General features: G+C 34.3%; 4 protein-coding genes and 1 pseudogene across 24 annotated transcripts; 4 read left to right on the forward strand and 1 right to left on the reverse strand.

Moving 5' to 3' along the window:
• Positions 1-1,564: 1,564 nt before the first annotated feature.
• Positions 1,565-8,907, forward strand: LOC111305073 (serine/arginine-rich-splicing factor SR34-like). Of its 11 annotated transcripts, none has more exons than XR_016331606.1 (15): positions 1,565-1,690; positions 1,807-1,906; positions 2,480-2,545; positions 2,658-2,732; positions 2,835-2,937; positions 3,025-3,071; positions 3,186-3,243; positions 3,439-3,488; positions 3,639-3,695; positions 3,863-3,978; positions 4,060-4,161; positions 5,026-5,113; positions 5,701-5,734; positions 5,944-6,038; positions 6,273-6,487. XR_016331606.1 is itself a non-coding variant. In XM_022902256.2 (14 exons), exons 2-14 carry the CDS (start codon positions 1,820-1,822, stop codon positions 6,274-6,276), a joined length of 894 nt encoding a protein of 297 aa, XP_022757991.1. In that variant the 5' UTR covers positions 1,565-1,690; positions 1,807-1,819; the 3' UTR covers positions 6,277-8,907. The 11 variants fall into 11 exon arrangements, 7 of the variants coding, with proteins under 7 accessions (XP_022757991.1, XP_022757990.1, XP_089607027.1 ...); XR_016331607.1 differs by lacking the exon at positions 6,273-6,487 and adding an exon at positions 5,202-5,327 and having other exon boundaries at positions 5,944-6,040; XR_016331608.1 differs by lacking the exons at positions 5,944-6,038; positions 6,273-6,487 and adding an exon at positions 5,202-5,327 and having other exon boundaries at positions 5,620-5,734.
• EID1 (F-box family protein) lies at positions 7,716-9,577 on the forward strand. Of its 3 annotated transcripts, XR_016331605.1 has the most exons (3): positions 7,716-8,726; positions 9,262-9,293; positions 9,405-9,577. XR_016331605.1 is itself a non-coding variant. In XM_089750900.1 (2 exons), the coding sequence occupies exon 1, from the start codon at positions 7,716-7,718 to the stop codon at positions 8,697-8,699; it is 984 nt and encodes a 327-aa protein (XP_089607026.1). In that variant the 3' UTR covers positions 8,700-8,726; positions 9,262-9,577. The 3 variants fall into 3 exon arrangements, 2 of the variants coding, with proteins under 2 accessions (XP_089607026.1, XP_022757993.2); XM_089750900.1 differs by having other exon boundaries at positions 9,262-9,577; XM_022902258.2 differs by having other exon boundaries at positions 9,284-9,577.
• Positions 9,578-9,774: 197 nt separating this feature from the next.
• On the forward strand, positions 9,775-15,236 carry LOC111306413 (beta-glucosidase 11-like; annotated as a pseudogene). The gene is made up of 13 exons (XR_016331727.1): positions 9,775-10,162; positions 11,652-11,732; positions 11,926-12,028; positions 12,085-12,131; positions 12,346-12,443; positions 12,487-12,551; positions 12,691-12,778; positions 12,888-13,128; positions 13,424-13,706; positions 13,809-13,837; positions 13,944-14,093; positions 14,343-14,626; positions 14,809-15,236. The product of XR_016331727.1 is annotated as a beta-glucosidase 11-like (transcript).
• An 816-nt stretch (positions 15,237-16,052) lies between these two features.
• LOC111305070 (beta-glucosidase 11-like) lies at positions 16,053-21,831 on the forward strand. Of its 2 annotated transcripts, none has more exons than XM_089750893.1 (13): positions 16,053-16,262; positions 16,507-16,570; positions 16,766-16,821; positions 17,205-17,280; positions 17,380-17,451; positions 17,558-17,645; positions 17,757-18,012; positions 18,306-18,421; positions 18,603-18,823; positions 18,978-19,006; positions 19,092-19,179; positions 19,435-19,525; positions 21,384-21,831. In XM_089750893.1, the coding sequence occupies exons 1-13, from the start codon at positions 16,125-16,127 to the stop codon at positions 21,385-21,387; spliced, it is 1,299 nt and encodes a 432-aa protein (XP_089607019.1). In that variant the 5' UTR covers positions 16,053-16,124; the 3' UTR covers positions 21,388-21,831. The 2 variants fall into 2 exon arrangements, with proteins under 2 accessions (XP_089607019.1, XP_022757983.1); XM_022902248.2 differs by lacking the exon at positions 21,384-21,831 and adding an exon at positions 19,700-20,180.
• Positions 20,346-24,389, reverse strand: RFI2 (RING/U-box superfamily protein). 7 transcript variants are annotated; one of them, XM_089750899.1, is made up of 6 exons: positions 23,924-24,389; positions 23,333-23,505; positions 22,787-22,845; positions 21,911-21,930; positions 21,419-21,503; positions 20,346-20,956 (listed from the first exon to the last, which is right to left on the reverse strand). In XM_089750899.1, exons 1-6 carry the CDS (start codon positions 24,111-24,113, stop codon positions 20,536-20,538), a joined length of 948 nt encoding a protein of 315 aa, XP_089607025.1. In that variant the 5' UTR covers positions 24,114-24,389; the 3' UTR covers positions 20,346-20,535. The 7 variants fall into 7 exon arrangements, with proteins under 7 accessions (XP_089607025.1, XP_089607024.1, XP_089607023.1 ...); XM_089750898.1 differs by having other exon boundaries at positions 21,905-21,930; XM_089750897.1 differs by having other exon boundaries at positions 20,346-20,962; positions 23,924-24,382.
• Positions 24,390-25,572: the final 1,183 nt, after the last annotated feature.

Consider the following 25,572-nt stretch of genomic DNA (forward strand, 5'->3'; position numbering starts at 1 on the left):
ACTGCTTCGTGATATTTAAAATGTAATACTTAATTACCTATAATTTGTTATATTATTTTTTTATCCAAATTCATTACTTTTTTCATTTCTTCATATGAATTCATACACTTTTTACAAATTATTTTTTTTCTAAAATCAAATCAATTCTCTTTCTAAACCTAAATCAATCTATAAATAGCATCCTTTAAATTACTAAAACCTTTACACTACCATGCCATTACAAGTTCACGTCAATATTAGACTACATCATTAACTCATTATTTCACTCTCTAACAACTCATACTTTTTACCTTAATTACTCACAACCATTACTCAAATTACTCAACGCCATCATCAATTTGGCCTAAACTATACAAAAATCAATAGTACATTTCTTTACCAAGCCTCCATGTCCAACACCTAATCACCACCATTGTCCAACCAAATACAAACCCAATTTCCAAACCCCACGTAGCGATGAAATCCACATTTATCCGGTAATCAATGCCTAAAACTACCTAGCAATAAAAGTAAACATATTTTGTTTAGGCAAATAAATTCATAGGTAGACAAATCATAAATTTAGAAATTCATTTGGCTGAAAACTAAGGAGACAAACAATTTTTAAAAATAGCTTTCGGGTGGACTCTATAACTGGTGGATGATTAATAGTGACGATTAATGGTGGCTAACAATTGTTACAATGACGGAGGTATACCAAGTTCTAAAAAGACATTGAATGACTTAAGGACGAAGTTTTGTAGTGATGTGAACTTATAATAGTAGTGGTAGAGTATAAATTTTGGTAATTTGAAGGTTATTGTTTGTCAATTGATTCAAGTTTAAAAAAAATAATTGATTTAGTTTTAGAGAAAGAGAGTATGAATTTTTAGAGAAAAAATATGAATTTAGATGAAAAATAAAAAAATAAAAAAAATTAATTTTGAGTAAAAAAATAAAAAAATAAAAAATAAAATAATTAAGTGTTATATTTTAAACCTTAGAGTTACTTTCAATTTAATCCTAATCACAATATATATTTATAAAATTAACCGTTAAATTTATATATATTATTAAAAAATTTATTAATTGATATTTTAATTTAAAATATTAATAGTTTAAACTAAACGAGAGTGTACATGTCACGTTTTTTACGCGTTTATTATTTTTATTACTTTAATTTGATTTAATTTAATTTTTTGTTTTTAATTTTATTTTTTAATTTGATAAAATTTTTAAAAATAAAATTAATTAAAATATTTATGTTTCATTTTAATTTAATTTTTTATTTTTTAATTAGATAAATTTTATAATAAAAATATTGATCAACAAAAAAATGATATCCGTAACAAGAGCGGATATATATTCAATTTTAATAATTTTTTTATCTAAAGCGACGGTTACGTGTTAAAATATTTAAGCAAACAAAACAACCTTAGGAAACTCAGATAAAACGTACTTCAGCATTTCGCCTCTTAAATAAAACATGACAAGCGAAAACAGATATGCATTACAGATAAAAAATAGAAGATTTCATCTTAGCCACTTGATTGCATTAATATCTAAAGCGCACAAAAAAATTTTCATCTTCGAAGCCACATCTAATTGTTTTCTTGTTTTGTGTCTAACTCTAACCTTGCCCGACACTGGTCCCCTATTTTTAAGTTTCAAAACCCTAGAAAACTTTCTGAAGATCTCCGTCTCAGCTAAGGTAAAAGCCCTAATCCCTTGATTAAAATCCTAAACCGATGCATGCTTCTCTTTATTCTTTGAACCCTAACGAAGCTTTCTGGAAATTTGTTTTTATTTGTCTTTTGTATGTCTCAGAAAAGAGAAAAAAATGAGTAGTCGTTCAAGCAGAACTCTTTACGTTGGAAATCTTCCTGGTGATGTTCGCGAGAGGGAAGTGGAAGATTTATTTTACAAGGTTATTAACCTTTTATCTTTTTTTTTTTTTAATGTAAGTTCACCATTAACTCGTCATTATCTTAGGTTAACTGAGGTTATCTTACAAGAAAACACGTCAGTTTTGCTGTTTACTTGTGAAGTATTTGATTGGGAGTCGATTGAACTTAAAAATATGCATTTTGAATTTATGGATTGCGTTTCGTTCTTAGATTAGATCTTTAGGGCATATTAAATTGTAAGGAACGAAATTGTAGTTTAAAGACTGCCAAATCAGACATACAGACAAAGAAAATAGATGAGAGTAGAAGACTTCCGACTGCTAATCTATAAATTTCACCTTTAATTTTGGTAGCCAAATTCCAAAGAAAACCTAAATGTAGTTGTACCATACTTATATTCTTGGTTTGCGTAAATTTCCTTTGACTATACCTGTGAAACAAAGGTTGGGTTTTTTGAATTTATGGAGTGGAACCACGGTTTTTGCTATTGAGTTTGGTCTTACTTGATATGGGTTTGAATTATTCTTATTATGCTTTTCTCAGATTAATATGTTTTCTCTAAGCTTATGATCTTCTTTTTGTTTTTGTTGCAGTATGGTCCTATAGCCCATATTGACCTGAAAAATCCACCAAGGCCTCCAGGTTATGCATTTGTTGAGGTGAGTTTAAAGGTGCTGACTTTTCTTTTTGTTGTTTATTTATTTATTTTGCGAAGGGGATAGTATTGTTTTTGAGTTATTGTTTCTTGTCTTGACTTTATATTTTTCTTAGTTTGAAGAGGCTCGAGATGCTGAAGATGCTATCCGTGGTCGTGATGGCTATGATTTTGGAGGACATTGTTTGAGGGTTAGTTACTTTTTCTTGCATGTTTACGTTTTACTAAATCTATCCATTCTTTCATGGATTTGGCTTTGTAAGATATCTTCTCATGCTTATTAGTAATTATAGGTTGAACTTGCACATGGTGGTCGTGGGCGTTCATCCTTAGATCGCCACACCAGTCATAGTGGTGGGCGTGGCCGTGGACCATCCAGACATTCTGAATATCGTGGTGTGCTATCTATTTGGTGCTCTTTATATCCTTTTGCTATATTATGCTGCTTATGATTTGTCTTTAATGCATTGCTATGACATGCAGTGTTAGTCACTGGATTGCCATCTTCTGCTTCATGGCAGGACCTTAAGGTAAAAGTTGATTTTGGTAATTATGTCACCTCCTCCCAAAAGAAAAAAACCCCATAACACGAACTGATAAGGAAGTTAATACAAATCTTTGTTGTGTGATGTATTTTTCCTCAGGATCACATGCGTCGAGCTGGGGATGTTTGTTTTTCCGAAGTTTTCCGTGATGGTAGTGGTAAGACACTATGTTTGATGCTCACAGTTGTTGGCTGATCCTTTAGCTTTTATATGAAATTTGGGTAGAATTATTTTTTTTTTTCTTAAGTGAGTTGATCAAAACCATTAAATTGGGTCTAGATTATGGGGATGAAAGTTTAAGCAGCTTTTTAATTGTAGGTTTACTGATATAAGTTTTCTTTGGGTTTTGCAGGGACAACAGGGATTGTGGACTACACCAACTATGATGATATGAAGTATGCCGTAAGTTACCTTTCGTCCTTTTTAACTCTTATTGCCAGCGTGGAAGACATACCTTGTCTTTAACTTAGTTAATGTCATTGACTAATTATGATTGTGAATGTTATTGACTAATTATGATTATGTACAAAAATTCCTGGTTCTTTTTTGCAGATTAAGAAACTTGATGACTCTGAATTTCGGAATGCATTTTCCCGGGCTTATATTCAGGTATATTATCTCAATCTATTCTTCTAGAAACTGATGGAAGATGTTTCATTTTGCCAATTAACATATGAAAGATTAAAGCATAGTTGACTTGTTTGCTATTTTTAATGCTATTTCTCTATATTTGCTATTATTATATTCCATTTTGCTTAGTAGACTTTTTCCTTTAGGTTAGGGAATATGATTCTAAGCAGGACACCTCTAGAAGCCCTAGTCGTGGTCGATCTCTCTTAAGAAGCCGAAGCCGCAGTCGTGGTCGAAGCTATAGTCGGAGCAAGAGCCGCAGGTTATTCTTATTCTTTTAGGATATTAAGTTTTTATTTATGGTATACAAGTTAGATGTTAATCTTGCAAGTGTAATGCACAGCAAGTCTCCAAGAGCAAAACCTTCACGCAAGTCACCTGCAAAGTCAAGATCAAGGTCTCCCTCTCGTTCCCGCTCTGCATCAAGGTCTCGGCCTTTGTCAAGGTACACTTGCTTCACCTTTCCTATTGAATATGTTTTTGCTGTAGTAAGGATAATGCTATTTGGTATTGTTAGTTGCTGGCAGTTGGTTTTACAGATAATAATTTCATCTGTTATATGCTTGTGGTCATGGATAAATGCATCAGATTTGTTGACCTTGCAGTTGATTTTTGGCTGCATTTCAAGATTCTTTCTTTAAAATGAATCCTTAAACTTAGATAAGCATATGGTTTGTGACTTGAGGGTTAGGGTTTTTTTGAACTCTTGAAAAAAAAAAAAAAAGGAAATAGAATGCAATAAATGCAGTTTTTGGGAAAGCTGAACTAACTCATTTTTAAGAGTTTGCTAACTTGATGGAATTATTTGGTCACTATGCATTATTATTGCCCCATCTTGTTTCAGTATTTGTTTACTGGCGAAAATTTCCTTATTCACTTGCCCTTTAACTGATGCAGAAAAACACATGCATCTAGATATAGAGATTATGCAGTCTAAATTAACTGTCAGCATTGGCAGACCTTATTTCCAACTTTAAATTCTAGATTGTTATTGAATGCTAATTAGTTATTATTTCTTTCACATTTTGCTTCTTGCATAAGGTAAAGGAATGTGTTGGAGACATGTTTGTGCGCTTCTTCATTCATGGGGATCTACTTGGGTTATTGATGATTGGATATTTGTTAATACTTTTTGGACTTGACTTCCCTCCTGTGATTGTGAACATGAATTTATGATTTTTGATTCACATGCTTTCTTCGTTCAGAAGGTGGGCTATCTGAGGAAATTGGTCTGGACTGTATCCCAGCTTTTGAACTACATCCACTTTCTTTTTTTGTCATATGAAAATTGCCTTGTTTATCTTTTTAGATATGGATATATGCTGCAAACTGGGGATTGGATATTAGGATCTTGTGGAAATATGGTTCAATTGCATGCAACTCGTTTGGTTGCAGAGGTATGCTGTTTTTTAGATGGGCAAGTTTAAAAGCCTTCGTTGTCCCTTGTCTAATGTACATAGCATCATAAATGTCAATGGGTGCTAGATTGGAAACAAAGGAGACAATGGACTGCACTAATAGAGCTGGATTTCTTTACAAGGAATTGCAATAGTAGAGCTGGATTTCAGTGACGTAAATGCATTGGGATTTGCAAGTCATCATTATTGAGCGGTAGAAACATTTCACTGTCAATTTCATCTCCAGAATTGTGAACCTAATAGGACATGCTATTTGGATTACCTGTGGATTTTGGTGGCTCAGTAGGGGAGCATGCTCATTCTCTATCCACTGGTGTCAAAATATGAAAAATTATTCTTTAAAGATTTCATTTTCTTAGATTAGGTTTTGTTTCTTATATAGGCAGGTTTGTGGCTGGTCCTATTCGTTATTCCTTATTTAACTGCTAAAGATTTATGCTTTATTTTTTTTATTCCTTTTGAATACGGTAATTCTGACATTGAAGGGGGCATCAAGGCTCTTGGATGAAAGTTGTTAAAAGGAACATGTTGATTTTAAACTTGGGTTCTTTCTGGAACTTTTGCAGATCTCGATCAAGATCCAGGTCTCCTTTGCCTTCTGTAAGTGATGTTTTGCTAATATCTAGTAAAATTTTTTGAAACTGAAGCTACTTTTTTTTTTTTGTGTGTTTTAACCTTTGGAAAAATTGGTTTCTGTCGTATTGTGTAGTTTGCTTGACCAGCTAGTTTAATCTATCTGGTTTGTTGTTCCCTCATTATTTATTATTATTGTTTCATATTTTGCATTGCATTTAATGGATTCTCTGCAGCCTCAAAAAGTAAAGAGTAATAGTCCCAAAAGATGCAGTGTTAGCAGGAGTCCAAGTGGGAGTAGAAGCTGGAGTAGGAGCAAAAGTTTATCCAGGTCTTGATCTCATGTTCATTGTTCCTTGTTCCTTGTCTACTATCTTTCGTTGGTATAGTTTCTTAGTTAAGATGTTGATATCATTCAAGTTGCCAAACGAAAAGTAATTGTAATGTCATTTGTCAAACATTATAGCTTCTGAGTAATATTTGTGACGATGCTTCTATCTATTTATCTCCAATTGTCTGGTACACAAAATTTCATTTTAACCTGATGGCAAATTTCATTTGACAGGTAAGATACAATTGCTGAGTTGATTTGTGTCTCAGAAGCTGAAGACTTCTATGAAATTTGAGTTCCGATTAATTTACCATGAGCTGTGGAAAACTCAGTAGAATACCTATCATGCTGTATTTCATGGCTAAATTGAGAACATATGATGTTTGGTTATTTCAACCATTTTATGTGTTGTTGGCTCTTAATTATGATTGATTATTGGTTTTGTGAAATTTTGTTCGGATGCAAAGGAGGTAACTGAGTATAGCCTTCAAATTTTAACTCTGGATGAACCTTTAATGGCAGCTGATGGTGTTAATAGTTTGTGAGTACAATATTAATATTTTTGAGATAGGATGCTGAGAAGGGAGAACCGATGAATAATTATAGTAAATGAAAGGTTTATGACCAGAGGTTCCTAACGGTAGTTTTTCTTTTATTGTGTTTTTGGGAGTTGGGGGGGGGGGGGGGGGGTGGTTTTAAATACTTGAACGGTAGGTTTTGGTTTGCTAAATATTTGGCTTTAGGTAACTTAAATTTGAAGCAATTGTCAAGGGGAAGTTGAACTGGAGGTTTTCAATCCTCTTTTTGGTATATTTCTTTCCCATTTCCAAGTAAGATACGGATAAGATTAGTTGCAAGCGAAGGAAAGCGGCGAATTTTAGCTGCTTTATGAAATTCAGTAGGTGAATTTACTATTGTGATGGGATTCATAAAAGTAGAGGGTGGAAGTGGAGGTGGAGGCATCATGTCCTCGTGTTATAGGGACAAGGAGATAAGTGGGCACGTGAAATGTCAACACCAAACAGTAATATGTCGAGGGATTTGCGGAGTTACTGAATTTTCCGTCTGTCGGTGATTGATGATTGATAGTGGTGTATGCCTGTGTGGTCGGCGTTCACGATCAGGACGGTAAAGTTAGTGTTCCTTCTATCTGGTAATTGTATACTTAAACGTAAGCTTTAATTCGTAAGGCAAATCTTCATTAAGCATTCCCAAAAAATAATTGACATAAATCAATTCCAAATATAATCCTATAATTTGGTTCTATTTATAATTTTTTTTTTTTTTTTTTTTTACATATAACTTGTGAGGAAAAGAGAAGAGGTCATGATTCGATCTTCTTAAGAGTTTCTTAACCATTAGATGATCAAGAAGGTGAGGAGAAGTAGCCTGTAATTAAGTGATCGTAACAAACTGTTCCAACAAAATGCCACGCCCACGGTCTTTCAACGCCACCAGATTCTTTGCCGTAAACCCACGAGCCACCACCCTCCACTACCTCAGCTTGAAGTTTGTTGCATTCCAAAAGTAATAAACAAGAGAAAAATATTATTTTTCCTTGAACTTATCTCTGAAATCCACGCCAAAACCTGCCCCGAGCTTTAACTCAATAAACAAAATAGAAGAAGAGATATTCAGGGATTCCAATTTCGCACCTTTGGTTTCCCACTCACAACAATGACAGAGACGCCGTTCTCAAGACTCCCCGACGACGTCGTTCTAAACATCTTCTCCAAGCTCGAAGACAACCCCAAATGTTGGGCTTGTCTCGCTTGCGTCTGCACCAAATTCTCCTCTCTAATTCGCAACACCTGCTTGAAACAAAAATGCTCCAAAACCATATCCGCCGTTTGCGCCGATCTCCTCGCCTCATCGTCCGCCCCACCCGGCGGCTGGGCCTCCCTCTACAAGATCTCTGTCTGTTGCCCGGGCCTGCTCCACGCAGGCGTCCTTCTAGAGCACTCCGATTTCGGCCTCGAACGCGAGCTAGGCCCCGACGAGAATTATCTCAAGCCAGCTAATTCCCAAGCCTCAAAGCCGTCCACCGAGCCGTGTTCCAGCAAAGTGGCAGGGAATCCCAATCCGAATCTGGAAGTGGACGTTCCCGGGTCTGATTGTTCCTGGTCACTTTTCGATGATCTCTATTACGACACCGTCTATGACGCGTCCGAGTCGATAGACGGTTGTCCTGTAGAAACAATCGATAATGGAACGATAAAAAATGGGCGTGAATTTTCCGATTGTAAAAGAAGGAAGATTTGTAGACCGCTTAGGTCCCATCTAGCATCCGGTGTTTGGAACTTAAGCCGAGAGCAAGGCAATAAGTTATTAGCGAGCCGGTTTCGGGGCGATTGCTTATACATTTGCGATTGGCCGGGATGCGTTCACACAGAGGAGAAGAGAAATTACATGCTTTTCAGAGGGATTTTCAAGAATTTTAAGAAATCTCGGGTGTGGAGGACGATAAATGATGGGAACAGACGCAAGATTGATCTGAATTGCGCGTTTTGCTCTTGCAAAAAGACTTGGGATTTGCATTCTGCATTCTGTTTGAGGCGGGTTTTCGGGTACCATGATGATGGAGAGCCTGTTGTTCGAGCTTATGTTTGTGAGAATGGACATGTTTCTGGTGCTTGGACTGATCTGCCTTTGTACACTTAGAAAGAGTGTATCACATCAAAATTACTAGTAAGTTGTTTTATTCAAATAAGAGAAATTTGCAATGTGATGGTTTTTAAGCAGTAGTTTGTATTGTGTCTGAGCTTTTGATAAAAATAATGATCTTTTCAATTTGGTTTTCTCAGAAAGATGAGACTCTGGTGTTTGTTATATGATTGTGTCTGAGTTCTTAACTAAGTTTGTTTCTATATGTGACATTGTGTATTAGCATTGAGTCATTAGATTATCAAATGAGCTAATTCAAAGATTATATACATTTTAGAAAGTAACATATGTGACAATAGGGTACTATTGTCTTCCCTCTACTGTGACAATGGTGGTTTTAAAATGAACTTTAAAATCGATAATCGAACTTGGCTTTCTGTATAGATTATGATTGGTTTTAAAATGAACTTTATGATTGGTTGATCTCAATCATGTTTGACCTCTGATGATTAGCTCGGCCATGATTGCATCTGTGAATTTTCGCTCATAATTTTTGGGGAGAGTATCTCCGGGAATTGACTGGCCGTTTTGATTTGTTATGCTTGTCAACCGATGAAAGGGCAATCCCTTCTGAATTGCAGGGTCTAGCAGGTACACGCACACTGAGATCTGAGTTTTCAAATGCCTTATAGCAAGCTAATCTTGTATAAACTCTTGGTAAATTTTCTCCGGATATCATATACGACTTTTCCTGGTTCACAGTTTTCAGAAAGGATGATGAAAACGGGACAAGAAGCTTTTAATTTGCAACTGTTACATGTCTTTTGCCATAGAGCTTATGTTTAAGTGATATGAGCAGCTTAGATAAAGGCGACGTAATAGGAGTCCAGTTTGTTGATTTATAAAACATATGGGTGATATTTTCTGGGTTTGCATTTCCAATTTTGGACAGAACCTTTCTCCCGAAAGAAAATGGTTTCTGGATCAATATGAGAAGTTGTGATGGTAAGAAGGCAAAGAACACGAATGGTAAACTCATGCAACCATTTAGCACGACCATTAAACACAATTCCTTATACGGGTCTTTGCCTTTCACTAAATTACAGAACCACTAACTGTAAACATAGAGTTTATGTATTTTTTTGGAAAAGTCTCAATCGCTAAATCTGTTTTAACTTTAAAATTATTGATCTCGTACTTGGCATATAGTTTGTTTTTGGATGAGAGGGCAACGGCTCAGTTATACATTTGTTGGTTTCCGTGGAAAAGTGAACTTATTATATCTTGTTTTGTCCAATGTGCTCTAGATAGGACATGTGTGGCTCTAGGCCCTCCAGGGCCTAACTCATCCACAAACCCGTCGTCTATTGGCTATTTGCCTCTGTCAAAGCAAAGTTACGCCACATCAGACAAATGGTCACCTTGGATAAGCAGACATAAGCACATATTTTCGTTTGCGTTTCGTCATGTTGGTGGGTTCCTCAATATTAACAATCAAACCATACTAACAAAGAAGGACAGTGTTTAAGTACAGTTTCATCAATGACTCCGGTTATAATCTACAAACTACTGTCATTTTCAGCATTCATTATAATTAATAGCCTCATATTTACTACAGATAAATGATGAGACCAGACAAGAAAGAAGTTGCATACCAGATTAAACTGTGAAGCGTCAGATTCGAAAAAATTTATGTATATTTTTTTTAATTTTATTATTGAGTATTTAATTTTAACTTTTGATTTAAAATAATTTAATTTGAAAAAATATATTTTTAATAGCATTTAAAGTCTTAAAATAAAAAATTTATCTCTCTTTATGGTATTCTAAAATTTTAGAGAAAAAATTACATTATTTTTAAATTTGATATAAATAAAAAATTATGAAATAATAATTATTATTTGGAAAAATATATCTAAAGTGACTGTAAATTAATTATAAATTTTTATGTTAAATTTTTTTTATATTATAATTAATGGCATTTGGTATGAAAAATACTTTAAAGTTTTAAATAATCTTAAAAAAATTAGATGGATTATTTAAAATAATTTTTGATAAAAAATACTCTAAATAATTCTTTTAAAAAATTGATTAACATTATTTAACACATTTTTTTTGTCTAAAAACATCCTAAATAATCCAAAAAAATAAGTAATATGTAAAAATAAACGTTAAAAAGAATGATTAAACTTACAATCTTATGGTAAATATTCATATTCTTTAACTAATCGACATACTCTAATTTTTTCATATTTTATCTCTTAAATATTATAAGTAATGAAAGAAATTATTTAAGATATTTTTGATAAAAAATACCTTTAATAATATCTTTTAAAAAATTAAAAAATATGTCAAAAATATTTTAAATAATCTCTTTTAAAAAACGTTTTAAATAATCTCATCATATTTTTTAAATGATATTTATTTAATATATTTTTAACAAAAACATCTTAATAATACTTTTTAAAAATGTCATAAATAATCTCTTTTAAAACGACTTAAATAATCTCTTTTAAAAAACGTTTTAAATAATTTTTATTTTTTTAAATGGTATTTATTTAATGTGTTTTTAGATAAAAATATCTTAAATAATACTTTAAAAAAAGATTATTTAAGTTATTTTTTAACAAAAATATCTTAAATAATCTTAATTTTTTTTATTGATGATATTTTATAAATAAAAATAATAATTAAATAAAATATTTATTTATTTTTATTGTTAAAGATATCATTTGTCATTTGAGTATTTATTATTAATAAAAATTAATAATAAAATATTATAATATATTAAAACAATTATGATAATTACTCAATAATTAATATATGTGAATTGTCTTAATCAAATAAACAAAATCACGAGATATTTTGAAAATAAAAAAAAAATCTTACATATTATACTTTTTCAAAAATCATACTTTCTCTCTAAATTCAAGGATTTTGCGAATCACACGCCTAGAGAAACTAGATGTCTGTCTTTCTCTTTAATAACTGTTCTTCTAAATTTGGCAGTAGCCGTGCTTTGCGCTGATAAATATAGCAGATAACTTTCCACCTGGATTTGTATTTGGTTCTGCTACCTCTGCTTATCAGGTCAGTTTGCTCTTTCTCCTCTCTTCTTCATGAATTTTCGTCTTCTCAGTTTCTGCTCTGCATATTTGAATATGGTAGCTAGCTAGGGAAAAGTGATTGTAAAGAAAAATTAACTATATTGAACATAAATGTTGAAGACAAAATGTGGGTTTGTGAAGAAGAACGAGCTCATTGAAAATATATAGAATAATAGGTGGAAGGAGCAGCAAGTGAAGATGTAAGGACTCCTAGCATTTGGGATACTTTTGCTCACACTGATCACATTCTTCTTCCTCTTCCACATATCTGGACTAACAGCATGTTTTAGCAAATAATTGCAATTCGCACCATCACCTAAGTTTGAAAGTTTCAGGGTATGCAAATGGAGCCACTGAAGACATAGCAGTTGAAAAATACAAGGTGCATAAAACAAACTTTGAGCCATAGATTTATTTCCCCCTCTCCTCTCATCGTCGTGGATGAAGACAATAGGCGTTTTCTCGTATTCATAATGAATAAATGACCATCAACTTGTCAATGATTTCTATTCATAATGATTATACACGTTTGCTTCGACAGCCCATCAAATTTTGTTGGAGGATGGTCTAAGTAACAAAACAATATGCTTTTGCAGGAAGATGTGCACCTCATGGCAGAAATTGGCTTAGATGCCTATAAATTTTCCATCTCATGGTCTAGACTAATCCCAAGTATGAACCAAAGAATTCAGCAGTTACTTGGTCTTATGATCAGTTACTTGCAGACTAATCCCAAGTGGACCTGTCAATCCAAAGGGCCTACAGTATTACAACAATCTTATCAATGAACTAATCAGCCATGGTTGGAGCCAATTTTCTACCATTTCTTCATCCATTTCTTCAGCCGTGCCCGATATGGTTTTGCTTTGAAAGTAGAAGAATGCTAGCCAGTGAATATATTGGATTTACTTAACTGATATATCTACCACTTGATCATGCAGGAATACAACCTCATGTTACTTTACACAATTATGATCTTCCACAGGCACTTGAAGATGAATATGGAGGATGGATTAACCCAAGGATTGTGTACCACTCTTTACTTTTTTCAATTTTTAATTTGTCTTTCTATTCTTGGGCTACATTAAGCTTCAAAGATGCCAATAAATGTGATTGATTCATCTGAATTCAATTGCAGGACTGACTTCACCACTTGTGCTGATGTGTGTTTCTGAGAATTTGGGGACAGGGTTTCATATTGGACTACAGTGAATGAACCTGATGTGTTTGCTGTTGGAGGAATTGTTCCTCCTAGGCACTGTTCTCCATTTGGAATAAACTGCACAAGAGGAAACTCCTCAAGTGAGCCCTACATAGCAGTTCATAATGTCTTGTTGGCTCATGCATCAGCTGCGAGATTGTACTAGAAAAAGTATCAAGTAATAATACCCAAACTTTCCATGCTGAGCAGTTCAACTCTGTTTCTTTGTTTTCTTGTTTTTGTTTTTCATTTTTATCTGGAAATTAATGCTGTGCATTTCTTTGTTATTGGATTACCTGGAAACTAGTCATATTGAAATATTGAATTCTGCTCCAACATTTCGTTTTGATAAACGTCCTTGTTATTAAATTTAGAGTTTCCTCCTTGTGCAAGTTCTCTTGTTGTTGATTTACTGCACATAAGTTCTCTAAATACCAATTTTCTCCTTATTGTTTCAATGTCAGAGCATGTAAAGAACTCAACCACTGAGAAATATATATATAGCCAAGGAAATGTCCATTGAGAGCAATATACATGACGATGCGGGGAAGCAGCATGGATTCATAGGCATTAGTGTCCATACAACTGGCAATTTTCCTCTAACAAATTCAGCAGAGGATGTAATTGCAACTCAAAGAGCCAATGATTTCTTTGTTGGTTGGTAAGCTCAGAATGTTGCACATCAAGCATTGATTGCAGCTTCCACTGAACTGATTAACTGTGCTTATCTAGTCAAAGCATGTTCTTTTCAATTCAGTGAGTCACGGCAATTTTAATATACTTATCTACTACAACCATTTTAGGCAAATACTTTAGCAAAGCTGGAGGAAAACAACTAATGTGTTCTGTTTGTGGCAGATTTAGAGAATTCTTCATTGACTTATGAGGTGAGTTGAGAGGTTTTCCTTACCAGCGTTCGTTTATTTTATGTTTGCTCATTGCTTCACTAGTCTGATTTGTCATTCAGCTGCCATATTGCCTTTGGGTCTGCAGGCAGTGCCGGAGTATTTCAAGCAAGTGTATGGAAATGCCCCTATTTACATTCTTGAAAATGGTCTCTCTTTGCTTCTATCGAACACATCTTATAGAACAAATAACTATAGAAGAGATGGAAAACTACATGGATTCATGCCTTTCTCAAATTAATCTAGCTGTTTCATATGACAAATGTGAAATGGGGACTTCAGAAGAATAATGCTCAGCAATTAAAACAGTTATTCCCAAAAACTTACTTCAGAGAATCTGAGCTGTGTAAGGGGTACTGTCTGAATGAAATATCATGGCTTTCTTGATTGCTCTCAATTCAATAGACAATGATAAAACCTACTATTATTTAGAGCAATTGCTAACTTTGCTGGGGAAAAGGAATTAGCAGAAAACAATAACAACTAAAAACCTATCAATTTCTTGCCGATTGTATCCCTCTTTTATTCCATGATATTTCATAGTAAACCATATGAAAATATATGCTATCTAACTCCAATACCAACACCGTTAGATCTCAAAGAATGTGATCATAAATTTGTACGTGCTTATGATGTTGCTTTTCATCTAATTGGTGAAGTAGGAATGGTGTCTTTAGCAGGTCAGAGAACCAGGCGTAATTCAACACTGGAAGACACCTCAAGGGTAAACATTCTGCAGGCCTATATTGGAAGTGTACTTGATGCTGTGAGGTATGCCAATTTGAATTTTAAACTTTCCTAAGAATTGAGAGCCGTCAACCTCGCGAGTGTCTGCAATTGATATGTACTTAGGGACCGATATCTTTATCTTTTTGTATATATCGATATCTTTCAGTTGTTCCATTTTGTGTGTATATTGTTAACGTTTTCCTCTCCTTCTTAAAATTTCAAAGGAATGGATCAGATACAAAAGGGTACTTTGCATGGTCATTCCTGGATGTACTTGAGTTATGGGATGGCTATGAATCAAGCTCCGGTTTCTACGGAGATTTGGATGACCCAGATTTGAAGAGATACCCTAAGCTTCTGCACATTGGTACTCCCATTTTCTCAAGGGAGCAAGCATCAGTACTTCAGATGTCTATTTCTTCCAGTAGGCTGATCTCTATATAATGAATAATGGTGTTTTGATTCTTTTCAATACCAATATCCAAGTGTTATCATATGATGTTAATTGTGGGTTTCTTAACCACATAATGCCTAATTGTCATGATAGAAACCTGTCATTTGTATTTGTCTGTTTTCGATTCTTCTTATCTTAAAACCAGATTGGAATCGAAATCTTGCAATTTCATTGCAGAAAGCGACTCGCATTGCTTCATTCTTAAAATATGTGGTAGATAGACCGACAGCCTTTATCCTCGGTTTCTGGAATCAGGTTTCCATTTAAGCCTCCTTTAAGGCTATGTTTGGTTCATAGTAAAAGATTTGAGGGAGAGAAAAAACTTTGGAGCAAAAAAAAATCAAAGTAGAAGAACAGAAAATTACGACACTGTTTGGATGGTACAAGAAGCAAAAGAGACGGAGATGCTGGAAACTTAGTCTAGGCAATGATTTTTTCTCATATTTTTTCTCATGTTTTGAATATTGAAATGGGGAAAATTACTTGATTAACAAAAAAAGGGAGGGGACAAGACAAATTAAAAACTAAAATTTTCAAAACATATATAAATAGTTAAATACAAAATCAAATCTAAATTTAATTTCTCATATGTAGCTTTTAAACAATTTAAAGGTCCGCCTCTGCCTGACAAGACAAATTTGACAACTGTAAGTAAGCAAAGGACAAAGTTTTATCTATACTCGTCGTACTTTCCTCTTAATTTCAGTAATAAGATCCTAGCAAATAACTTCGAAGTTGAAACAAGCATGGAAGAACAGGCTGATACGCATTTACAAACCCCAATTACGACTTGACTAGGATTAACATCCAAGCAATGTTCCTGGACCACCTTAGAATAAAAACAAGAGTGCTTTGGGCTTTGGGTTCCTTGGAGCGCCATAAATTTTTCTATCAAATTTGTCGCCTTCAAAATCTTTTGATAAATTAATGAAGCAATTTCCACGTCGATACAATGTGATTGTGATATTATTTTTTATTGCAACTATAAAATTTCATCTTCATGCCATGCCTTCCGGATTTGAGATCCAGACTATATTTTGAGTTAAAGTGGTGAACTGAAACTCTTTCTGAGGATAAAGAGAAGTGATGAGGACTCCGATCTCCTTCTTCTTGCTAATAACAATTCTGCTAAATTTGGCAGTAGCAACGCTAAGTGCAGATACATATAGCAGATATGATTTCCCTCCTGGCTTTATATTTGGCTCTGCCACCTCTGCTTATCAGGTCACTTTTGGCTGTTTCATCTCCTTTAATTTCTGTGGGTTTTTCTTCCTTTGAAAAAAAAAAAAAAGATCCTCTATCTATGTATTGTTTACACTTTACAAATGGTAGCTAGTTATTAAACAATGATCCTAAGAAAAATAAAACTGTTTTTTATGGCAAAAAGACAAGCAATATTATGATGAGATAATGGAAGTACAAGGAGAGAGCTCCTGATAAATTAATAAGTAGTAGCATTATGGAATAGGTGGAGGGAGCAGCCAGTGAAGATGGGAGGACTCCAAGCATTTGGGACACTTATACGCATGCTGGTCAGCTTCTTTTCCTTCAACTTAATCATTTGAACCTAATTGAGTATCTATTCAAGAACAGTGCCCAAATTCAATGTTTTATATCGACAAGTTTATTGTTGATCCTCCCATATCCATTATCACATAGTTGTGTGGATTTTAATATTTTTCAATTTAACAAATAATTTCACCGCCATACAAAAACAAAAATTTCAGGGTATGCTAAAGGAGCCACTGCAGACGTAGCTGCTGATCATTACCACAAATACAAGGTGCATAAAATGAGCTTTACTATATGCCTCTTTTTTTTTTTTTTTTTCTTAAACAAAAAAAAAATGAAATTATTTGAATTTAAAATCTCTATATAAAATTTACCTTAGCCGTACCATTTGACTTAGGCTCGAGGTGACAATTTCATATTCCTCTTTTTGTTGCTGTGAACAAAGAAACACATAGTTTTCTGCTATTTACTTTTTCGAAGTGGTTGTATGACCATATTGTTTTCTCCGGTGAATATTCATCACAACAATTACATACGTGGCTATCAACTTCCCACTAATTATTGGTTACCTTAAAACTTCAAATTATGCACTACATGATCAGATTCTGTTGTAGGATGGTCTCTGTGTAATTGTGCCATAATGTGCTTTTTCAGGAAGATGTGAAACTCATGGCAGAAATGGGGTTGGATGCCTACAGGTTTTCCATCTCCTGGTCAAGACTTATCCCCAGTACGATTTTGAAAATATTCTTTACATGTATTAGCAAAAGAATTATGGATCAAGTCTTAATATCTCTTGCTCACATTATGTCTTCTTGTTTCCTGTCAGATGGAAGAGGACCTGTCAATCCAAAGGGTTTAATGTTTTATAACAATCTCATTAATGAACTGATCAGCCATGGTCGGGACCAACTTTCTACATTTTCATTTCCAAAGTTGAAAAATGCTAGCCAGAGAACAAATTAGATTCCTCTTTTACTCTTCTGATATCTCTACTGTCCATGCAGGAATACAACCTCATGTTACTTTGAACAATTTTGATCTTCCACAGGCACTTGAAGATGATTATGGAGGATGGATTGACCGAAGGATTGTGTACTGTTCTTTAATCTTCTCAACATTATTTTGCCTTTTTGTGCTTGGGGCACATTAGACTAAAAAAAAATAGGACAACAGAAGTGATTGAATCATCGAATTTCAATGCAGGAAGGACTTCACAGCTTATGCAGGTGCATGCTTCCGAGAATTTGGAGACAGGGTTTCACATTGGATTACTGTGAATGAGCCCAATGTGTTTGCCATTGGAGGTTATGATCAGGGAATTTCTCCTCCTAAGCATTGTTCTCCTTCATTTGGAACAAACTGCACTAGAGGCAACTCCTCGACCGAGCCATACATAGCCGTTCATAATATCTTGTTGGCGCATGCGTCAGCCGCAAGATTGTACAGGAAAAAATATCAAGTAATATTCCAACTTTTCAAATCAATCCTTTATGTTTTCCCATTTCATTGGTCAGTCAAATCCCATGCATTTATCTTGCTTTATTTGGGAGTCGGGACTACTCTAGCAACAACAAAACTGTTCAAATCCATTTTGATAAATGCCCTTATTACTATATTAAACTTGGAATTGGTTCCTGGCCTACTGCACAGAAATTCTTTATAAATGCTGCCTTGCTATAAGCATTTAAAGAGCCTCGTGTCAAAAAATAGCTAAGAATACGACCACTATAAGAGCAATACATGATAATGCAGGGAAAGCAGCATGGATTCATAGGTGTTAGCATCTTTGTAATTGGGGCTGTCCCTTCTACAAACTCAACAGAAGATGCAATGGCAACTCAAAGAATGAAGGACTTCTATATTGGTTGGTAAGCTAAGAATATGCGTGTCTGATGGAGACAAATTTTTGATACTGGTCATTTTTTATAATGGTTTGTTTTGTTATCGAGATTGCCTTCCAAACTAATTTCATCCTGTTGGTTTTCTATTGGTGTCGAGAACTTATTAGTCTTCTAGTTACATCATACATGTGTCTGCATTGTTCTGCAGGGTTGTCAATCCCTTGATGTTTGGAGATTATCCCGAGGTAATGAAGAAAATTGTAGGCTCCCGAATGCCTAGCTTTACCAGTCATGAATCTGAACTGCTTAAGGGTTCGTTTGACTTCCTAGGCATAATACATTACATTACAGCTAACATACAAGACAGCCCTGGCAGTTTGGAATTGAAACAAAGAGACTTTAACATGGATGTAGCTGCAAGCATAAGCAGTATGTTCTTCACTATCCTTTCTAAATTGAATTCACTTGGTGCCTTGACTCATTGAGCTTAAATAATCCAAGCATGATGTTTTAATTCAGTGAGTCAAGGCGATGTTAATGTGCTCCACTAAACCAAGGGACTAATTAATTCTGTTTCTGGCAGATTATAACGATTTTTTCATGGCTTCAGAGGTTAGTTGAAACATGTTGTTACAGGTACTTCTGTTTTTCTGTGTTTAATTCACTGGATTACTCATCGGCTAAGTTTGTTACTCAGTTGCCTATTATTCCTTGGGGTCTGCAAGGAGTGCTGGAGTATTTTAAGCAAGCTTATCACAATCCTCCCATTTACATTGTTGAAAACGGTCTCTCTCTCTCTCTCTCTCTCAAACATACATTCATGCATTCATGCAACACATCCGTACAATTACTTTTAAGTGAAAACCTTAGTGAAAAAAGTAACTGTTGATATGGTGTTATAGCATAACTCGCTAAAATTAATTATGGAGTCCATTGCACAGGATTTGTTTAAAAAAAAAAAAAGATAAATCTAAAGCCTCGGGAAAACTATATTTCTTTTCACCTTGTGCTTTCTTTCAATTGACATGGTGTCCCGGCAGGTCAGAGAACTCCACACAATATAACCTTGGAAGACACATCGAGGGTGAAATATCTGCAGGCGTATATTGGAAGTGTACTGGATGCAATAAGGTATACATACGAAAATTTTAGAACCTCTAAGGACTGCTGAGTTGAGTCAAAAGCCTTTCGAATTATAATGAGATATTTTAGTTATCGTTTGGCATAGATTTCTTTACGTTGTTTTCTTGTTGTCTAAATGTGTCTAATGCTTTCCTTTGCTTCTAATTCGTAAAATTTTTTAAGGAATGGATCAGATACAAGAGGGTACTTCGTATGGTCCTTCTTAGATGTATTCGAGTTATTGAATGGTTATGACTCAAGCTACGGGCTATACTACGTAGATTTCAATGATCTAGATTTGAAAAGATATCCTAAACTTTCGAGTGATTGGTATTCCCATTTTCTCAAGGGAGGAAGTGTCAGTCCAGATGGGGTGATCGAGTTCCAGAACAATTTCTCTGCTCTTCCCCACGGCCATTTCTCCCAGTAGGCTGATTTCAATGGAAATCAATAATGGCCTTGCGTTGATTTTCCTTGTTTTCAAGTTGTACTTTCCCCTTTCGGCCCAACAATGGGATAGACTTCCCGGACTACATACTTCAATAAGATAGATATAAATGCTTTTCAATAGCAATGTAGCAATACAGCATAAATGCTAATTGCAGATCCCTGTCTGTATCTTCAAGCTGCATCAAGGTTACAACTTTCAGTTTTCGAGGATTAATTCTCCATTTCTCTTATTTTGTGCATGACTGGAACCGTAGTTTGGCAGTCTACTTGCCAAGTAGACTAACATTAAGTTACCTCATCCTTTGTTCTGAAATCCTAGGATTATAATCTCCTTTTATCTAAACATAGATAAGAGACAGATCACTGCATCAGCACGTGATAAGCCAAGGGTCTTATCAATTTCCAGGACTGCCTGACCGGCAAATTTGCCATAATTTACAAAAATGGGCAAAGATTATCAATTCTTATAGTTTTCTTTCATGCCAATCATATAGTCGGATGCAATCATTTGAAATATACATGGACAAACCAACTGATAAGCATTTGCAACCAAACTTTGACGGGATCATCTAAGCAAAATAATTATGGAGGAAGCTCCTAGACCTGTTTCCAGAATCAGAGCTAGATGTAGGATGATAAGATCCCCAACCTGTTTCTCTTGATACGGTTGGGAAATGAGATATACGCTCTCCTTCCAAGGCACTAAAATTATTTGGATACAAGTTTTCTGCTTCATGCAGGTTCTGGCCTGATGAACCTGGAGGAAAGACATAGAAGCCACCACTTTGATCAAGTTGTGGAACTGCTTGGGCCACCGGGGCCAAACCTCTTCTTAGACCAGGAATTACAGGAGCAGGCACACCAAGTCGATTAAAATGCTGTTGCTGACGATAGAAGGCAAGAGATGCCTGGATTCTATCAGGGGTATGAACAACGCTGCCCGGATGACGAGGAAAAACTGAAGAGACAAACGAACTCCCGCCTCTAGAACTGGACCTATGAAGAGAAAACAACCACTTAGTTTTCCAATGGTCAACAGCATTGCAAAAAATAAAAAAAAAGGGCAGGTCTCTCTTTTTCCAATCATGTTGAGAATTTTGAATAAAAAAGTACTGCATTCTTAAATTCATAGACTGAATTAATCACTTTGGGCTCATAAACAAAGAGAACTTATCTTTCTATGAGTTTTAACACAGGTAAACTTGGCTTTTATGAACACATATAGCATGATTACATCACAGACCATATGCTGCCGTACCTAGAACTGCAGAGCATTATCATGACATTCACACAACTCCACCTCCCCCACCCCCAATATATATATACATATATATATATATATATATATTATGATGATTCTCACATTGAATAGAAAAAATTGACAACATGTTTCTATTATCACTGCCGATAACATCAGGTAGATATTCAAACTCATCTTAGCTGGCACCTTACCCATGCTCAAAGGGAAAAGGCTGTGGAAAAGATCTGGGTCTAGTCAAAGCATCAAGTTCAACGTTAGAAGATCTCAGAGCTGCAGCTGGAATAGAAGCAGGATCAGTACCGCTGATATGGCTATCGGATACAGAAAAATTTGGAGAATGCCGCCCCCAATTATGATATTGGATACTAATGGTGGGCAAAGCATGGGGGATAAAAATCTCATTGTGTGCAGACAGGATGTTCCAATGGTGATTAAAGTTGGGATCATCAACACTATCACTAGATCTTAGAGTTGTGGGTGGAATTGCTCCAACATATGCAACATATGAATGAGCCACAGAGGAAGCAGCAGCGTGTTCAGCAAATATAGCATGGTGTCCATATATTTCATGATCTACATGGAGAACAAATTTTATTTTGCGTCACATAGTTGTTGCCTCATTGAATCACCAGAGAATTGGGATGAAAAAAGTAATTTTAATCATAAAAAAAACTTACACGTACTTGATGGAGATTCCACTTCCCTGAAAGATATAATAAAGCAACAACATGTCAGAGACAGCAGCAAAGTTTTTATCAAAGGAACTGCCAAACATTTTCAGTAAACAGACAACAAGAGTCTTATATAAGTTTTTTCCATCTTGTTTTACACTTCCCTCAAGGTTAACAGGAGAAATGAGAGATTGGACATCATAATAAAACAACTGCAGTAGGTGTACCAAAACCAAAGTTTACAACATAAGTAAAAACTAAAAAGAAAGTTTAAAACCTCAACAACATTCATCACTACTTATAATCCTTCCATTATAAGTTTAAAACCATGTAGTCAGCATCCAATAATTTTTTACCGTATTATTGCTTCAAATGACTTTATATGTCCAAGGAAAATGTATCTACATAGATTCTCAGAGAAAAGTACATGTAAATCCTTTGCTTTTAAGAGTCCAGAATTTTAAAAATGATACAAGTTCCAGAGAATGGGTGACAATAAAGCAATAAGCTGTTGTCTGCAATTTAACCAGTTCAAGGGAAGATGGAGCCAATTCAACCTTGGTAGTCTAGTTCCTCAAATTAGTTAGAAAGAAAAACTTCAACTAGAAACTAGCTCTCAGAGTGAAGAGGTTGTAACTATCTTGGGTGTAAAGAAGCTAGAACGCTATCAATGCCCATGAAGAGGAGGAACTAGGTAAAGAGATGTCAATATCAGAGAAAAATATTCCAAATATGCAGTTAAATTATTGTAAGCAATTATGTTAATATATTCTTTCAGCACTAGACAACTACAAATTCAAAAGAATATAACCTTAATAGTCGTGCAATCATAGTACAAAAACTAGGTCAAAATGAAATCAACTCCACAAAATGATAGATCTTGCTTACTCAGATGATGAGCCAATTCTGGTAAATTCGCCAAATGGACACCATTGAGCTCTAAATGGCTGCAAAAACAAAATAAAAAAGACACTAATGCACTATGAGAAAGAATTTGATGAACACCTTTTAATAGCAAACAAAAAGTGGACTCAAAGAAAAACATATGGCATCTTCATACTATAACAAGCTTTGTAGTGGAAAGAAATAAGAGCCCACAAATTTCCATGATGAAAAGGACACGGTGTAAGCGAATTTGACATTTTTAAACTTTCATTCTGTGAAAACTGAAGATATATATATATTTGTGACTAAGACATGGAGAGGAGCATAAAGATGAAAAAAAGCATATACAATATTGCAAGCCATAATCAGCATCAACCTAAAAGATGATGATTTTAGAAATGCCATTATACACATGTCAATATTTTGAAAATAGAGCGTCACTAAAAAGCTAAAAATGCATATACTTAATTGCATAAGTTGAACGGTGTGTGTTTTAAGATATTAAACAACAATACCGACTAATAGAAAACATAGAAAGTATTTTTATACCATTTCAGAATAAACTGGATCATAATAATCATCATCAAGATACCAGTCCTCCATGCTTAGCTCAGGAAGAGATCGGGTGGAGCCATTTGCATACAACCATCCACCTTTTTCAACCTTCCGACAGTTTGGACATTGCATAGCCCCCTTCACATTAAATGCCGAACCAATGCAATCTGCAGAGTATGGGTCATAAGTAGTAAATTATCAAAACCAATAACGACAGAATGAGTGCATCTAAGCAAACAAAAGTCAACAAGACACAATGCAAAATGTAAAAGCATGCTTCAAGCAGAAACCATATATGCATGAAGTTTGCCTCATCTAAAAATCCCTTTGGCCTTATCATTGATTCTATATATCAAACTGACTAAGATTATCTCCCTAGACTTCCATCACCATAAGTTCATTGATAATAACCCAAACCCGCATAAATCATCAAGTAGTTAATCTTATTTGCTTTGTAACGAAATCAAAACAGATAATCGATGTTAACAAGCAGCAACCCAACTTTTAAAAAATAACCTTCTTACCAAAAATTTTGAATTTAAAAAAAAATTAAAAAACAGCAAAATTAAGAAACAAGAAAAATACCCAGATGGAATTCATGACCACATTGGAGCTTAGCCCTGGATCTGCCGCCAGCATGGGAAACCAAATCAAGGCAAATCGAGCATGAGACCTCAGAAGATGGAGGTACTGCAGCATTCCCATCATGACCGTTCATCAGTTGATGATCATGATCCAAATCACGATCAAGATGAGAGGCTTTCGAACCCACCATACCCTTCTTCCACCAATAAAAAACGCATTAGCAAAAGAAAAAACCCAATCAATTTGCAAAAAATCCGAAAACGACAAATCTCAATCCCCTCTGCTTTTTTTTCTTTTTTGGGTTGTCTTTCTGGTATGTGTTTAGTTGCAAGTGGGAATAACTATACGATGTTTCGGTGTCCGACCTGTCAGATTACGTGGTTGTTGGGACTTTAATTTCCAAAAAAATAAAAAAAACTATACTTTTACTTCACCTTCACCGAAAATAAAATACAAGTAAGAATATTAGTGTATTATATTTATATACTGTCCCCTTATGGACACTCTTTCATTGGACTTTTTTTTTTTAATGTTGTCACTTACCACCTAGACACCGACTCATTTAATTAATTCTATCAAATATTAAGTAATTTTTATATACTAATATTTTCTTTAATTTATTTATTTAAAATTATCAAAATTTAAACTTTTATTATTAAAATTAAAATTTTCAATATTTTATTAATAATTCACTCCATTGTTGATAATATATGTACTTTAATTGTTTTTGTACAATGATCTCCCTATCATTTTTCATATTGACATGCACTCTCAAATAAAAATTAATAAAAAAGAAAAGTTGTTAATCCAGAATTACTTTTATGTGGAGATCTTGAGGAAGAATTGTTAACCTAAATGCAGCTATTTGTGGTCCTTAATGATGAAAGAAAAAATAATTAAGTTTATTAGAAAAAGAACAATCAAAGAATTGAAGGGCAGCAGAGAGGAGCATAACATGGCAGTCAGATAATGATGGACAAGATACGACAATGTTTCTGTTATGAACATTGTATATTGAATTATTGATGGATTTTTTAAAGTAAATAACTTTTTTTTTAAGATATAGTGATTGGGTCAATGCAGGAAACAATTAAAGTAGCTTGATAGTTCAGTTGGGGATAATTCCAGTTGCTTCTCTGGTATTTTTGTCCGCTGATTTCTTAAGAAAGAAGATGGTTTGTTTGTTACAATGTGCCTTGAACAAATAACAACTCATCCCCTTTTCTTAGACTAAAGAAAATGTAATGCTCAAAGCTGTCCTTTCCAGGAATCATCCTTGAGAATTTACCTTGTCGTGGATTTATAATCACCTTATTAGCTAAATCTTGGGATTGGTAGATCCTAGATTTGCGTATGATTCGGAAAGACTCTAATATTGTATTTGGTTAAGATTTTTTTTTTCATTCATTCCTTCAAAGAAAAAATAAAAAATAAATGAATTGACACATTTCTCTCATCACAAAATCCAATTTTTTTGGATGTTAAAAAAGTATTCATTATATTTAAATTAATTATTTTATTTATAACTTTATTCCTATCTTTGTTTTTTTATATTGTTCATTTTCCATAATAAGCATAAAAAAAGAAAATTAATTTTCTTTCTTCTCCTTCTTTTCTTCTATTCTTACCTGTTTCTCTTATCTCTATAT

This window comes from Durio zibethinus, chromosome 21, assembly GCF_047325235.1.
Source record: "Durio zibethinus cultivar Kanyao isolate XHJ-2024 chromosome 21, ASM4732523v1, whole genome shotgun sequence".
In the NCBI taxonomy this organism is placed as follows: Eukaryota; Viridiplantae; Streptophyta; class Magnoliopsida; order Malvales; family Malvaceae; genus Durio; species Durio zibethinus.